The following is a 14,139-nucleotide window of genomic DNA, read 5'->3' as shown; positions in this document are numbered from 1 at the left end:
CTGCTCCCCTCTCGCCCTCTGCTGCATGAAATTGGACCATTGTTTTAATACTGTTTCACTGGAATACTCCTTTAAAGGCTGCCCGTCATGTTTGTGTGTCCCTGTTGGTTTTGGTTCCCAGTGGTGCTCATTTGGCACACTTTCTGCATTGCTGCACCTCCCTGAGGTGTCTTTTACGGCTGCCACCATAGCAAAGATCCCTGATGTTTCCTGATATTTAGGTATTTATTTTTAAACCACTATGCTTAAACCATGACTGTTTGCGCACGTTTGCGGCCCTAATTAAATCCCCCTGCAAACTTTTATGTTTTACATATAGCTTGGAGAAGTATTTACACACCCTGTGTGATCTCTGCTTGCTGGTTGCAGAGCAGTTTGAGACACTCCGCTTTCAGTCAGTCGTCTGCTTTACAGATGATGAAGATAATTATGATTATGATTGTGTTGATAATGGCGGAACACATCATAAGTGTGGACCATGTCTGTTCATTTTACATGGCTCCTCCTCTATTATGACTGCTGCCTGTAAGATGCTGAGAAGATGTGTGTGTGTGTGTGTGTGTGTGTGTGTGTGTGTGTGTGTGTGTGTGTGTGTGTGTGTGTTTTGGAAAGGTGAGTAAGACAGGAAAAGGAAAGAGGGAGAGAGAGCGAGAGAGAAAGAGAGAGAGAGAGAGGGGGATGAAAGAGAGCAGAGAGAGAGGGGGATGAAAGAGAGCCAAAACATGTAAGATATAGGATCATTGACTTTTGATAGATAGATAGATAGATAGATAGATAGATAGATAGATAGATAGATAGATAGAACATGTTCAAGACAAGGGGAGGGTGAAAGCAGAGGAGAGAGAGAGAGAGAGAGAGAGAGAGAGAGAGAGAGAGAGAGAGATGCTAGATAAAGTGATGGGGCGGGGAGGGGGCGGTCGGCACGCAGCGATTGGAAAATATCGAAGACGCGCACGCGCTAATCCGATGATGGGTCTCAGTTACCGGGGGGGGGGGGGGGGGGGGGGGGAGGAGTTTGTTTTATAAAAAAAAAAAAAAAAAAAAAAAAAAAAGTAGGACCAGGGGCGGGAGCATCTTGCACTCGCGCGCTGCGTCTATTCCTCCCGAGCCTTTTGTGTTTGAAACTCTCATATCTCACATATCAATAATTCAAGCGCGCGCGAAAGACGGCAGACGGAGCTCCCCCCACCACCACCACCACCACCGCCACCACCACCCGCGCGCGCTATGAGTTCTGCTGCCTCGTCACTCGTCCAGGGCCCCTCCGCACCGCGCGCGACTCCTGCTTATTGTGTTTCCAAGTGACAGAAAAAGCTGCTGAGAAGTGAGTGTAAAAAAAAAGAAAAAAAAAGAAAAGAGGAAAAGAACAGGTGAAAACTGGCGACTGGAACCGGAGAAACTGATTTTCGAAAGAAATAAAAAAAAAAAAAAAAAAAAAAAAAAAAAAAAAAAAAAAAAAAAAGAGAGACGTCGAAAAACAAACCGTCTGGGTCGCCCTCCAAGAGTGTCCGCGAGGGAGAAACCGTTTGCAGCGGGCTGACTGAAGACACACAGCGGAGCGGCGTCTAGCTGTCAGACCAGCCTCCTCACGGTTCTTCTGGGGAACACCTGGGAAACTCTTCCGACATTACTTTTTTACATTTTTTTTTCTTCCAAGGGAGGAATAGACCCGCGGGGTTGTAAGGCGCGAAGACGACCGCAGCAGCTCCTGGTTCCGGTCCGGTATGTTGGCGCTTTGCTTGCTGAGCGCCGTGTGGCTCGCGGCTAGCCCGGCCCGCGCGCAGAACGAGACGGAACCAATCGTCCTGGAGGGGAAGTGCCTCGTGGTGTGCGACTCCAACCCGGCCGCGGACCCCACGGGCACCGCGCTCGGGATCTCGGTGCGCTCGGGCAGCGCCAAGGTGGCGTTCTCCGCGGTCCGGAACACCAACCACGAACCCTCCGAGATGAGCAACCGGACCATGGTCATCTACTTCGACCGGGTAGGACGGAGAAATATTATATTCGTTTCTACTTTGTCGCTTTTTTGAAAAAATAAAATAAAATCAAATAAGCAAAGTAAGTTTATACTTGTTTTCAGCCATTCTTGTCAGTTTTAGGTCTTTTTTTTTTTTTTTTTTTTAAGGAATAGACTACATCATTAAGGAATGATATAGGCCCTAGATCAGCGGACATGTGAAGTTTCAGATGGGCGTGCGTGTGTTTCACGTGTGGCCTGCGTCTCACCTGGTGTGGCATTTATTTGTCTACTTTATGGAAAACGACAACTTTAGCTGGTAATGGATGGAGGGGGAAACATGTCACATAGTTTGCAGAAACAGTATTCGACCTCCCTCAGGCTGTTTCATTTGGTCTCTTTATGGATATAATAATAATAATAATAATAATAATAATAATAATAATAATAATAATAAATAAAAAGCTATGCGCAATGAGGGTTGAACTTAGTCTAGGAGCATATTGTCGTAACGTATTAAAAGCAGGAATCCAGGACGGATACGGTGGCTCATAGACAGCAGCCCCACTGGACCTGAGAGTGGAGCGGAGAGGAATCTGTGTGGGTAACAATTCAAGTAATCCGTTCCCAAAGTGGTCGGGAGAGTATAGCCTTCGAAGGCAAGCCTTTTTGAATATTTCAACTTTTGTTCTGAGCTGACAATATCGGATATGGGAACTGACATCTCGCCAAATAATTTAGTAACGGCAGGTCGCGAGGACTTGGTCCTACCCGGCTGCCGTTAAAGGTTAACTCTCTCTCAAACTGCCGTTCCAATTACACGCCATAGTTCGCCTCCACCCATAAAACCAGGCATTTGGCTGCAGAAATGCATAATTGAAAACTCAATTTGAAAGATTGATTAAGTTCCCTTTCATTTCCCATAAAGTTTGGAAGTTCTGTCGGGGAGGGGGGGGGATAAAAGCAGAGAGTTATTCCACTACATCAGTGAATCTGAATGTGTGGTCCGGGGCCACAGGGGCCCTTTATAGCCCTCTAACAAAAAATAACTTTGATGATTCACTGAAGTACAATAAGTAAAATGTACAAGAGTGGCATTGTTTCTCTCCCTGTCAATATATCATGGTATAATCCTGAGAATACATTTTGTCAGTTGGGCGTCTGTGTGTTTTTTATCTGTATAAGTCTACATGAAAACATTTGGGATTGTTTGCTTTTTAACGTGCGGGTTATATGGCTGACTTAGTGCAAACACTGTGAAAGACACGAGCTGGCTGAAGCAATATTATCAATGAAATGTCGTCTTTCTTTCTTTCTTTCTTTCTTTCCATCTTTCCATCTTCCTTTTTAGGTTCTAGTGAACGTTGGGAAGAACTTTGACGAGGAGAGAAGTAACTTCATCGCGCCGCGCAAAGGGATTTACAGTTTTAACTTCCACGTAGTGAAAGTCTACAACCGCCAAACTATACAGGTATAGCGCCTTTTTTTTTTTTTTTTTTTTTTTTAATGTCTATGTGTAATCTTCTGTGTCTGTGAGGCCACACGCAAAAGTTGAATATAAGCCGCACCGGGAGTCATTTCTGTAGATGTTTGAGATGTTTTTTTCCCGGGCGTTAACGGTTGAAAGCTACAGTCGCCCGCCGGCCCGATCATAATGAATCAATCCTCACAGAGAGGACAGAGCCAGAACCAAGCGCCTGTAGGCGACTGGACGCTGCGGTGAGCTACTTTCAGCACCATGGACAGCACCGCGTCCTTCTAGCTCCCTGTCTGCTCTCATTCAAATATAGGCATGGGCTGACTAAGATCTTTGATTATTTAAAAGATTAAAAGATTAAGTACATTTTGAACAGAGCAAACAGAGACAGGCGTTTTTAATTATATCTCCCTTACACAGAGCACACTCACAGGGGTTTTATGTAGAGATGATAATAATGTTTTCCACTTATTTGTCTCTCACACACACACACACACACACACACACACACACACACACACACACACACACACACACACTGCCTGCAGTATGCCCCCATCACAAGCCTCCTTTCATCCCACTAACAGCTCGTGTTCACTCTGCCTTGGATGCAGTCTCCACGTTCTTTTGATGTGTCAAGCGATGAGGCACTTGAGCAGTCCAAAGCCCATTTCCCACATTTAACATGCACGTGATGACGCTTTACAAGTCACACACCATTGATTACAATAGTATCTCTTGCTAATTAATCTGTTGTGTAATTATGCTCTTGGCTCCCCGGGGTTTTGGCATTATGTTTTGCTACTTATATTTTATAATGGGGAGTCTTGAATTAATTAGCATGGCAGTAGCAGTAACAACAATAATAACAAGGAGGGCAGGCGATATGTAAAGGGGGGGTTGAGCTGTGTCAAGCTCGGTGTGTACGCACACTTTGTGTGACTGAACCCAAATAGACCGCTAACATTTGACTCATTGCACTGAGGTAATTAAGTGATTAAGTGATGGTGATTATGAGGGCTGCAACGATACCGATATCAGGTCGATAATGATTCAAAATGTTGGAATCGGATGTAACAACGGGGCCAATCTAGTCAGCACACGTCTATGTTTATTAACTATATGGATTTTAAACTGGTACATCTCATTTTTGACCAATTTTTTTATTTGTTATACTTTGTTTTACATAATTTGCTAGTTGCAAAGTAATAGTTGCTTAACGCATAAAAGACCGATCCGAATCACTTCCACGTAGTGAGGCCTACAGCATATTAATTAAACACTGGTATCGGATCGGAACATGGCCGATACCAAAAGCCCAGGTATCGTATCATATCGGTGAATCCAAAGTGATAATGTCTGTGACGTTACCAATAGTACTGCAATTTGTTCCAATTTGCTGTGTTGTAAATATAAAACTACAGTATAGTTATGAGATGTTGTTAACAGTGAAAGAGGGACTCGTCTGACTTTTACAACCAGAGTATTTACACACTTTAGTTTAAATCATATAAAGCCCTAAACATTTCTAGAAAACAAGATTTCAAAACTGATTTAGAAACTTGTGGTTTGCCGTTGTTTTCTGTCACGTTTCTGACATGAAACAGGTGTAGGTTGTCCTCTCTCCTCCAAGCCTCCAGCCTGTGTGTTGCTCACCCTTAACCTCTTCCACTCATCCTCCCATCCATCCAGCGCATCTGCTGTGTTGAAAACTCCCACTGTTTGATTGCCTTAGAGGCAGCTACTGTGGTGCGAGCGAGAGATGAGAGACAGCAGGGAAAGGAGAGCGGTAGGGATGAAGGGGATGGGATAGAGGGGAATGGATTGAGAGTAAATGTAAAAAGATGGAATGAGGGACAGAGGTGAAAGAAGTCAGATGGAGAAAAAATTGAGAAAGTGAATAGAAAAAGGAGAATGGGGAAAAAAATGGAAGGCAAATTTAGAACTGAAAAAGGTGGGAGGATTGAAAGGGACAGGAGACATAACGAGAGAGGAGAGAAAAGAGGGATATGACAGATAAGAACAAAGGATTGAGAGGAAGGGAGGAGAAAGAGAAGGTTCAGGCAGAGCAAAGAGAGATAGCCAGAAAGCCAGACATCATGAGTAACTATTGATCAGCGGCTGCTGGGTGGATGTACAAAGTGAAGGAGAAGCAGTTTGTTCCATCTCTCATCAGTCCTTTCCTGTGCAGAGATTGGTCCATCTACCTGTGAGGGGTGAGAGAAGAGACGTAGGTGTCAAAAAAACAGCTTCAAATTCATTTCTGTTTGCTTTTTGCCTAGCAATTAAATACAAATATTGTAAATCAAATACAACACATCCTTTGATCTAAACAGCACTCCGCCACAGTACCCATAATGCCACCCATTAGCGACGCCTAAACTTCCACTAACGGAGAACTTGCATTATTTCTGAAAATCCCCTTCAATATACATATCAAACACTTCAGTTTGTTGCAGGGTTTCTTTCCTGGTGCAGCTATTTACATTTCCTACATGTGCCACTGATCTAAATTTGAAATCAAATAGAAACAAATGAATTATATATCCCTTAGTGAACACCTTGTATCTGCAGCTTGGAACAGAGAGCTCGCAGATCAGAAAGACAAACAGATGAGGCGCTGGTGGGATGTCAATAGTCAGCAATGTGAGGTGTTCTCTGGATAGATGAGTGGGCTTGAAAGTCGCAAGTGTGTCTTTCACTGTTTTTTTGAAGACCATAATGCGGTCTATTGGGGTTAATGTGCCTTTTGTTAAAGTACTGTGCAGCAGCTTGAGTAGCCAACAGTCTTATGCAAATCAGCCAGTCACCCTTTTTTAGTTTATCTTGGTATTGTTTTAAAAATGGCCATCCAGAGAGCACCGGATTCAAATGTCTTTTTGGCCAGGAAATTGAAAGGAAAAAATAAAGTTTATTGCCATTTTTTTGTGGTTTAGCAGTATGAATAAGTGGTATTTTACTAAACCATTTTGAAGACCCAAGCATTCAGAAATGGCATTCATGTAGCCTCGGGTCACAGCAGCTCTGTAGGGGTGAAAGCTACACAAGGAGCACTAAAAATCTAAAATGCCTCATGCTGTGTGTGCATTAGGCCCTTCTGTTACTATCGTTTTCCAGTTGAGTGAGGAAAACCTGGAGGCACTGCTTCAAGCTGTTGATGGAACACTGCACTTATAGTAATAGATTTTTTACCTCGAACGTGCTGCTCTTTGGGTTATAAGAACTTATTTTACATTTTGACCCAGAGCAGCTGCATCTGTCTGCAACAAAGCATAATCCTTCCAGCTCTTTGAGTACCGGCCCATGTTTGTGCTTTGGTTTCAAATACACACATTTTTATTCTCTGGCTTGGGTCACTGGGGTCCATGTTGTTGTAATGCGGTATTTTACTCCAGAGAGCAAACATGCTCCGTTTTCAAATGCCATGCAGTTCATTGAGAATAGCAAATGCTACCCTTGTGCATTGTAGTGTATGCTAAGGCAAGGAAATTGTTATTGCTTCTAAAATGGCCTCATATAATTTAAATTTCTGACAATTATACCGTGCTGAAATCAAATTTGTGTCTAAGTGTCATTGTTAACAGCGACATTACCTACTGGTTTAACTAATTATTATGCAGTTCATTTTATAAGGCATGTTAAGTCTTTAAAAAGGAGAAATATATCAGTCAAGAGGGTGTCTACATAGTTTTATTATGTATATATGTATATTATATGTACTAAAATACTAAATCAATCCTTAAATCAAATACAGATATTAGTTTATTTTAAATATATCTTTTGACTGGATACCAAAAAAACCAACCTACAACTTAATGTAAGTGACCAGCTAAGTATTTATATGTTTTATATAATCTATAATGAATGTTGTGTGGCTGTGATATATGAGGCTCTGTCTGATTAAAATGGCTGTGGTGCTGTCACAAAGTGCTTTCGATGTATAAGCACCACTTCATTAAAGTGTTGGCGAATTCTCTTTTAAAAACACATACGCTTTTTAAAGATTGATACGTGTATAGAACCACTGAGATGAAACTCAGCACATCCCTCCTGGACCGGCTCAAATATCATCAAACAGTTTATTTAATATAGTCTGAATCCCTATGCAGCTTTCGACTACTGCCAACAGACTGCTAAACGCTGGCTAAAAACAAAAATGGCCGACCTTTATGTAGGAACGCAGGGTACAGACATATAAGCATTCAAAAAAACTGTCAAATTCATACTATTTATGTTACCCTTTTGGGACAAAGTATCAATAAGATTTGTATAATTGCTATTACTGTGTTAAAGGTAGAAGATATTGATGTGCCAAACAGATCAAGATGACAAATCATGGTGTACCAGGAAAGATGACATTTTTTATTAATTAATACATTTATTTATTTATTCTTTTTTTTTTTTGTCCTATCTGTCTCATCTTTTATATGTTACTTTAGGCACACAGTGATCATCTCCTCAGTGGTGACAAAACCTTCATGGACAAAAGTGGGTCTTTTAGTCTATAAACATTATCTGTGGCCACCTCAGTAATCCTCACGTTGTTTAAAACCAATCCCAAAATTGAAAAGTGCGAGTATAAGAAATAGTAAAATGTGTCACTACCCTCCAGACTTACTACAGCTTTGTTTGATGGAAGTCCGGTAGTGTGTTGATGTGTTGCACATGAAGAAGTGTGAACCGAGTGAGCAGCATGAATTGTGCTATGACACCAAAAAAAAGAAATACAATAGTCTTCTGCTTCTGGCTCTGACAGCGTTCATCCCATACAGTGGATATGCAGGGAAATGAAAGGCAAGTCAAAGCCACATAAATAAACACCTTATCTGTTCCAATGTCCTCTTGCCTTTGAAATGGTGGAAGGAGAAAGCGAGAGAAAAAAGATGGGATAATGGAGTTGGTTGTAACTGGCCAGTATATTCTGGGAGTTGTCAGGCCTCAAACACAAGCACTGTATCTTAGCTGTTTGTTTGTGAGCTTGTTTCAAGGTCGGGGATAGAAAACTCTGCTGTACTGAGTATTTTTTAGCAATGTCTGTCAGTCCACCTCTGAAATTTCTCAACTACAGGATGTATTGAATTTTGTACGGACATTCGTGGTCCTCAGAGGATGAAGCCTACTGACTTTGGTGATGCCTGACTTTTTCTCAGGTGCCACCAGCAGGTCAGAGTTTTCAGTTATCTGGCAGGGGACCTGTGTAGCATCTCGAACCCTTTCCTTGCCGTCTCCTTGTTTCCTGTCTGCAACTTAAATACCAACTATAGAAATAAATGTGAAAATGCTCAAAAATAGTATTAAACAAAGATATATTTTTTAGATCCATATATCCATTATAATCTGGTTTCACCAATTCAACCTATGCAGAGTGCTTTATGCTTATCATATTAACATTTCTTTGTTGATGATGTTCAACCAACATTATTAAGAAGCCAGGAAGGACGGGTGATTGTTTTGGTTTACTTTTTTGTAAAGTATTCCAAAAGGTTATGCGTAAAAACGTATCTTTCAGTTCACACTGGATCTTTTGTCTAATGCGATGTTTCAATGGATTTATTTGGGTGTAAATATGGCTGCTAACAAAGTGGTGACTCGTCCATTGAAAAGATCTATTGTCCAGGCATGCGTCACCTTACTGCGAAATTTCCTGTATTGAATTAAAATTAGGCAATCTACCTGATTCATGCAGATCCGATGAGTTCGAGTCAGTCACACAATGTCGAGCTCAAATGAAAACGCTGGAGCTGGAGAACCCTGCTTTCAAGCAGCCTCTTTGCATGGTTTACTTCTATAATAGATGAAGCCTCTGATCTTCTGTTTTTACAATTTATGTAATTGTCTACACGCTCACTTACACACACACACACACAGGCACGCACACACACACCCTTGCACAGATGCTTGGTTCCATTTTTATCCAATCAACCTGTGCTCAGTCTCTTTCAGTTTGGCAGAACATTATAGAAAGCTGCTCCGGTTTGTGCTCATGTGTGAAAGAGAAGAGGTGTAAGCAAAAAAAAAGTATTCTTTGAATATTCATTTGCCTTTTAATTGAACAAGATTGTTACAAAGATCCAACAAAAGTGAGTCATGAGGATTGTAGACATATACAGTAACACATTTACATTTCTTGCCAAATGCTCTTTTGTCCTAAAGCAATATTTATCTTAATCATTTAGAATTTCTCTGCAATCTCTGCAGATCAATTATATAATAATTACAATAATACTTGTTAAATGTTGCATCCTAAACATTCAGGAAGACAATCCAATAAATCTTTCTGAAGTGGCTTAGGTGAATATTTAATGTAGTAAAAGTCAGAGGAAACCTTGTTTTATATTAACAGTACAACTATGGTGCTGACATCAGGCTTTCATAAAGCCTAACAATGTAATTAAATGTAATGTTCATGATGTGTTTCTGGATCCCAACCTCTACTACCTCTTCTACTCTGTTTCCTGGCGGAATACAGCCATGTGTACCATACAGCGCCAATTTTGGACGAAACTATGTTGTAGGTTTTCGCTCCAAACCTAATTTGTATTTGCACTCAGTTCATCCAGAATTGCCAAACCTGTTCATCATTCATCGTCAGGTTTTGTTAATTACCATGTGTCTCTATGGTCGGATCGGTTGGATCTGATACAGCCTACCTCAGTCGGGGCCTGCTTTCAGCATAAAGTAATGTATTCCTCTATGTTTTTTGGTGCGTTTGTTGTAAAGGCTGTTAAGAGCCATCTGCTCTCATTGAAGTGCTCAACTGGCTTATTTTAATTAATTGTCCTCTTTTGGGGTGTTTTGACATTTGGCAGCTGATTCAGAGTTGCATATTTTGCCTTTCACCAAACCACAGAAGAAATATGATGGATGAAGGCTTTGCACGGTTGTTTCCTCAAATTACTGATGTTGTTCCCTGAGGCAATATTGATGAACTGCTGACATTTGTCATGACATCTATTTTCGTGCCCTGGTCTATAATGTAGATAGCTCAGTAAACTTCTGAACTTTGATTTAGTTGCCTCCACCCCTTTGCATCAATCTTGCTTGTTTTTTAAAAAAAAAGCTGCTGTGAGGAACTTTAATTTTGTTTGGATTTTGGCGGTCCCTGTAAAAACCAAAGCATTAGTGTCTCAGAGTGCCAGACTCCCTTTAGAAAGCCTCTCTTTTTACTGCAGCAGGCGCTAACAGTCTGTTCCGCTCAGTCCTGGTACCGGTTCTCCTATGCCTCCCTTCCCTTCAGAGGGCCCAGGAATACGGCCTAAGACCTCCAGCAGCGTGGTGTCGGTGTTGGCTCCCAGCTTGGAATGGTGGACCAGCGAGGTGAGTTGGTGGAAGTTCGAAGGCAGGTTGAAGGCAGCAGTGAACGTCTCAAAACATCTCTTCAGAAACCTGAGGTGATGTCACAGAGACTACGTCAATATTTTATACAGTCTATCATAACTAAAGGAGTTTCTGGATGACAGGCATTAAGAATAACCACAGAGAAGTTATATAGAGTTTTCTGGCTGGTGGTCTTGTTGTTGATGTGGGTCATATAGAGTAATCAGTGTTCGATTCAGACTGTTTCATAACCACTTCAAAAAACCTTGAAGTAACTTTAGTTGCTCACTTCTCCTTAAAACTCTCAACGGCTACAGTGTACAACAACACATCTCCGGCACAGTAACATCTAATGCTGTGTTTACACTGGAACTAAGCAAATATTCTTTCACACTTTGCGCTATTGATGTAATCTTTTTATAGCCCTTTAAACAGAGAACACTTCAGCTGGATACAATGCAGCTCCTCATTAAATCTGATTTCTAGAAATCCATGTAAGTAACAATTTGAGTGATAAAGTTATATACACACTGGCGGGTTCTGAGATTCTGCGAAAAGCCAAAGAGGCCAGCAAATTCACAGTGTATGCGAGGTCTACTAAAAGTTAATAAGAACATGAACTCCCAATACACAGATTGTTGAGAGATAATATCATGAGAAAATGACACAAGGTTCAATGTGTGGTTCACTACGATCTTTTGAAACAGGATTTTGTTCCATTGGAATGTCCCCATAAGCCATGACAGTGTGACAGTGAGCCAGCACGAACAATAACAGTATCCTGGGACTGAAGCAGCACTCATTTTATTATTTACACCTGTGCTCTTACTTATGCTGCATGTCAAAATGTGTTCCACGATAGAGATACAAATTTATTCTACTACACTAGATGGTACTCAATGGGAAGCATACCAGTAGCTGCTTTCTTCGTTTTCAAATGAACTCTGAAAATCAATTCATACATATCTGAGATGTCCTGCTAATGCAGTGATTATGTCATTACAGAGCATCCCACTGCTGTAGAGATTGCTTTAATTAGACAGACATACTGTACACAAACATCCCATTTCTGTAACTCATATAGGATCTTGAGACATTATACTGCGTTAACTATATCCTCTATTTCTGGCTTAATTCCATCCCAATAGGGGAAAAAAAAAATGCTGATTAAAAACACAGCTGTGGCCCACCGAGAGTTGCAGGGTGCACTCGCGTTTCTTGATTGTATTTCTATGAAGCACCTACTTTAAGTTTTTCACAACATCTGCTGACAAGGTGCATCAACAAAAAAAACGGAAATCTGAAAACTAAAAAGCCTGTAGAGAGCTCTGAACAGATGTGCAGAGTTGACCTAAAATAAAGTCTCCTGGCCAGCACAGATTTTTTTATCCCAAAATGCAAAGCATTCTACCAGAAATTATGGGTTTCCATATGGAAAGTTGGCAGCAGGTGACTAGTTGTGGGTTATATAATTGTAGTCAGCATCACAATACTTCCACAACATTTATTAAAAGTAGCACCTACGAAAAAGCATGTATAGTGCTTTATTGATCTCTGCTGGTGGGTAACAATTCTGTTGATATCAGCTCAAAAATTGAACATTTCCACTATAAATATATGTTTTAACATTAAGGAGATGATAAGCTTTTATTGATCAAAAAGAATAAAAAGTGGTGATGAGTGGAGATAGTTTCTAGAAGTTCATAATCTGTACAATCATAGTTTGTACTTTTTTTTCAAAATAAGGCCTACGTTCCTTGTTTGCTTTTGTACCAAAACTCCTGAATGACCTCGAAGGGACTTTGCTACAAACTTTAGAAAATCTCCACTACAAGAGGCCTGGACATTTTATATGACAGAGGGTGTCACAGGCCCCAGACAAAAGAACCATTATATATGTATCCATCACATCGTCTATCTACATCAAGACTGTGAATGGAGAGACGGTAGAGAAAATTACAAAGAGGGGAGGGAGAAGAGGAACGCGAGGTGACAAGAAAGAGATGAGAGAGTGGAAGGGAAAAGATCTAGAGTTGAACGAAAAGTGTGGGGGGGGAATCAGAAAAGAGATAGGATGTGGGGAAAGAGAGACAGAAAAAAAAGGACAGAAAAAGTATCATTGTCATGTCAAGACGAACGACTGGACAGGAATTGATGATGCAATAACAGGATGTCATCATGTCGTTGGCATTAAGTGCTGCACTGAGACGTCAGGCAGTTTCTATTTACATACGGCGAGGCAGATTTTTCTTTCAATCATCTCTCTTCCCTCCGACCTCCTCCGGCCGTTTCACCCTTTCTCTGTCTCTCTTTTCCTCTTTTTATCTCCTTTCTGCCTCCCATTCTCCCTCTCTGTTACTCAGCCAGTTAATTGGTGCTTAAGCATTAATGAATGCAGATCGATCGAGGCCTGACACGATGCGCAGCCCTATTATCATGCTTTTATATTTATGGTTTGTAATTGTAAGGGCGTAGTTGACAGTGTGTGTGTGTGTGCGCGTGTATGTGTGAGTGTGGCAATTTGTGTGTGTGCGTGTGTGTGTGGTGACCACAGTCTCATCCTTCCAAAGCCACTGTCACAGCTTTATTAGAGCTATACATCACTGGCACACGCCACACACTGACCCAGTGTGGCTGTGTGTGTGTGTGTGTGTGTGTGTGTGTGTGTGTGTGTGTGTGTGTGTGTGTTTATGAGAGAGAGAAGACAGAAAGAGAGATCTAAATGCCCTGTTTTCTGTAAATGCTCTGCCAATCTTATGTGTTGACAATAATGTAATTCTGTCTATTCTTTGTTTAGATAACGACATACACAAGAATATGGAATCTACACAGAAGACACAAAGTTATAAATTTTGCATTTTAATCACAGCAATCAGTTTGAAGCAGCTGCTTTGACTCTGAATCGTGTCTTGAGAGCTACTCAGCTTTTGTGGAAAAAAATTGACTTAACGAACCGCTTTACCTGCTCGTTGCACCACATATAACAGGGCATCATTTTGCAGAAAGTTGCAGTAGACAATCGTTTTGTCTTTTATATGATACATAAAGCCCTGACTTGCTTCTTATTTGCCAAAAATCCTCAAATCCGACGAGCACTGTGGCTCTTATTGTTAGCTGTCCTGTCATGTTTTAACAGAGTTAACGTGCCAAAAGGCCATTATTTTAACTCATAGATTGGCCCAGGTGTGGCACAGATTCCAGATGTGACTGACGCTTGTGTGAGCAACTTAACAAGGGAGCGTGTTTACATGATTGACTGAAAGCTTGTGTGTGTTTGTGTCTATAGAGGGGGAAAAAATATGTGTGTTAAGGGAATGGGGGAAGGTTTGTCAGTGTGAGTTCCACATGAGTAACTTGGGTGACTGGTTGGTTGGTGGGAGGGTGGGTT

At 41.2% G+C, this 14,139-nt stretch overlaps 1 protein-coding gene across 1 annotated transcript in view; it reads left to right on the top strand.

Annotated features, from left to right (window-relative positions):
* Window positions 1-1,460: 1,460 nt before the first annotated feature.
* cbln1 (cerebellin 1 precursor) overlaps window positions 1,461-14,139 on the top strand; it is a 19,325-nt gene continuing 6,646 nt past the window's right edge. The window contains exons 1-2 of the mRNA XM_054620335.1: window positions 1,461-1,982; window positions 3,309-3,428. Coding sequence (XP_054476310.1) covers window positions 1,725-1,982; window positions 3,309-3,428 — 378 coding nt within the window. The 5' untranslated portion in view covers window positions 1,461-1,724. The remainder of the gene's footprint in view (window positions 1,983-3,308; window positions 3,429-14,139) is intronic.

This window comes from Anoplopoma fimbria, chromosome 19, assembly GCF_027596085.1.
Source record: "Anoplopoma fimbria isolate UVic2021 breed Golden Eagle Sablefish chromosome 19, Afim_UVic_2022, whole genome shotgun sequence".
NCBI classification, from domain to species: Eukaryota; Metazoa; Chordata; class Actinopteri; order Perciformes; family Anoplopomatidae; genus Anoplopoma; species Anoplopoma fimbria.
The sequence above is the reverse complement of the archived record's forward strand: the minus strand, read 5'-3'. Positions and strand labels throughout refer to the sequence as shown.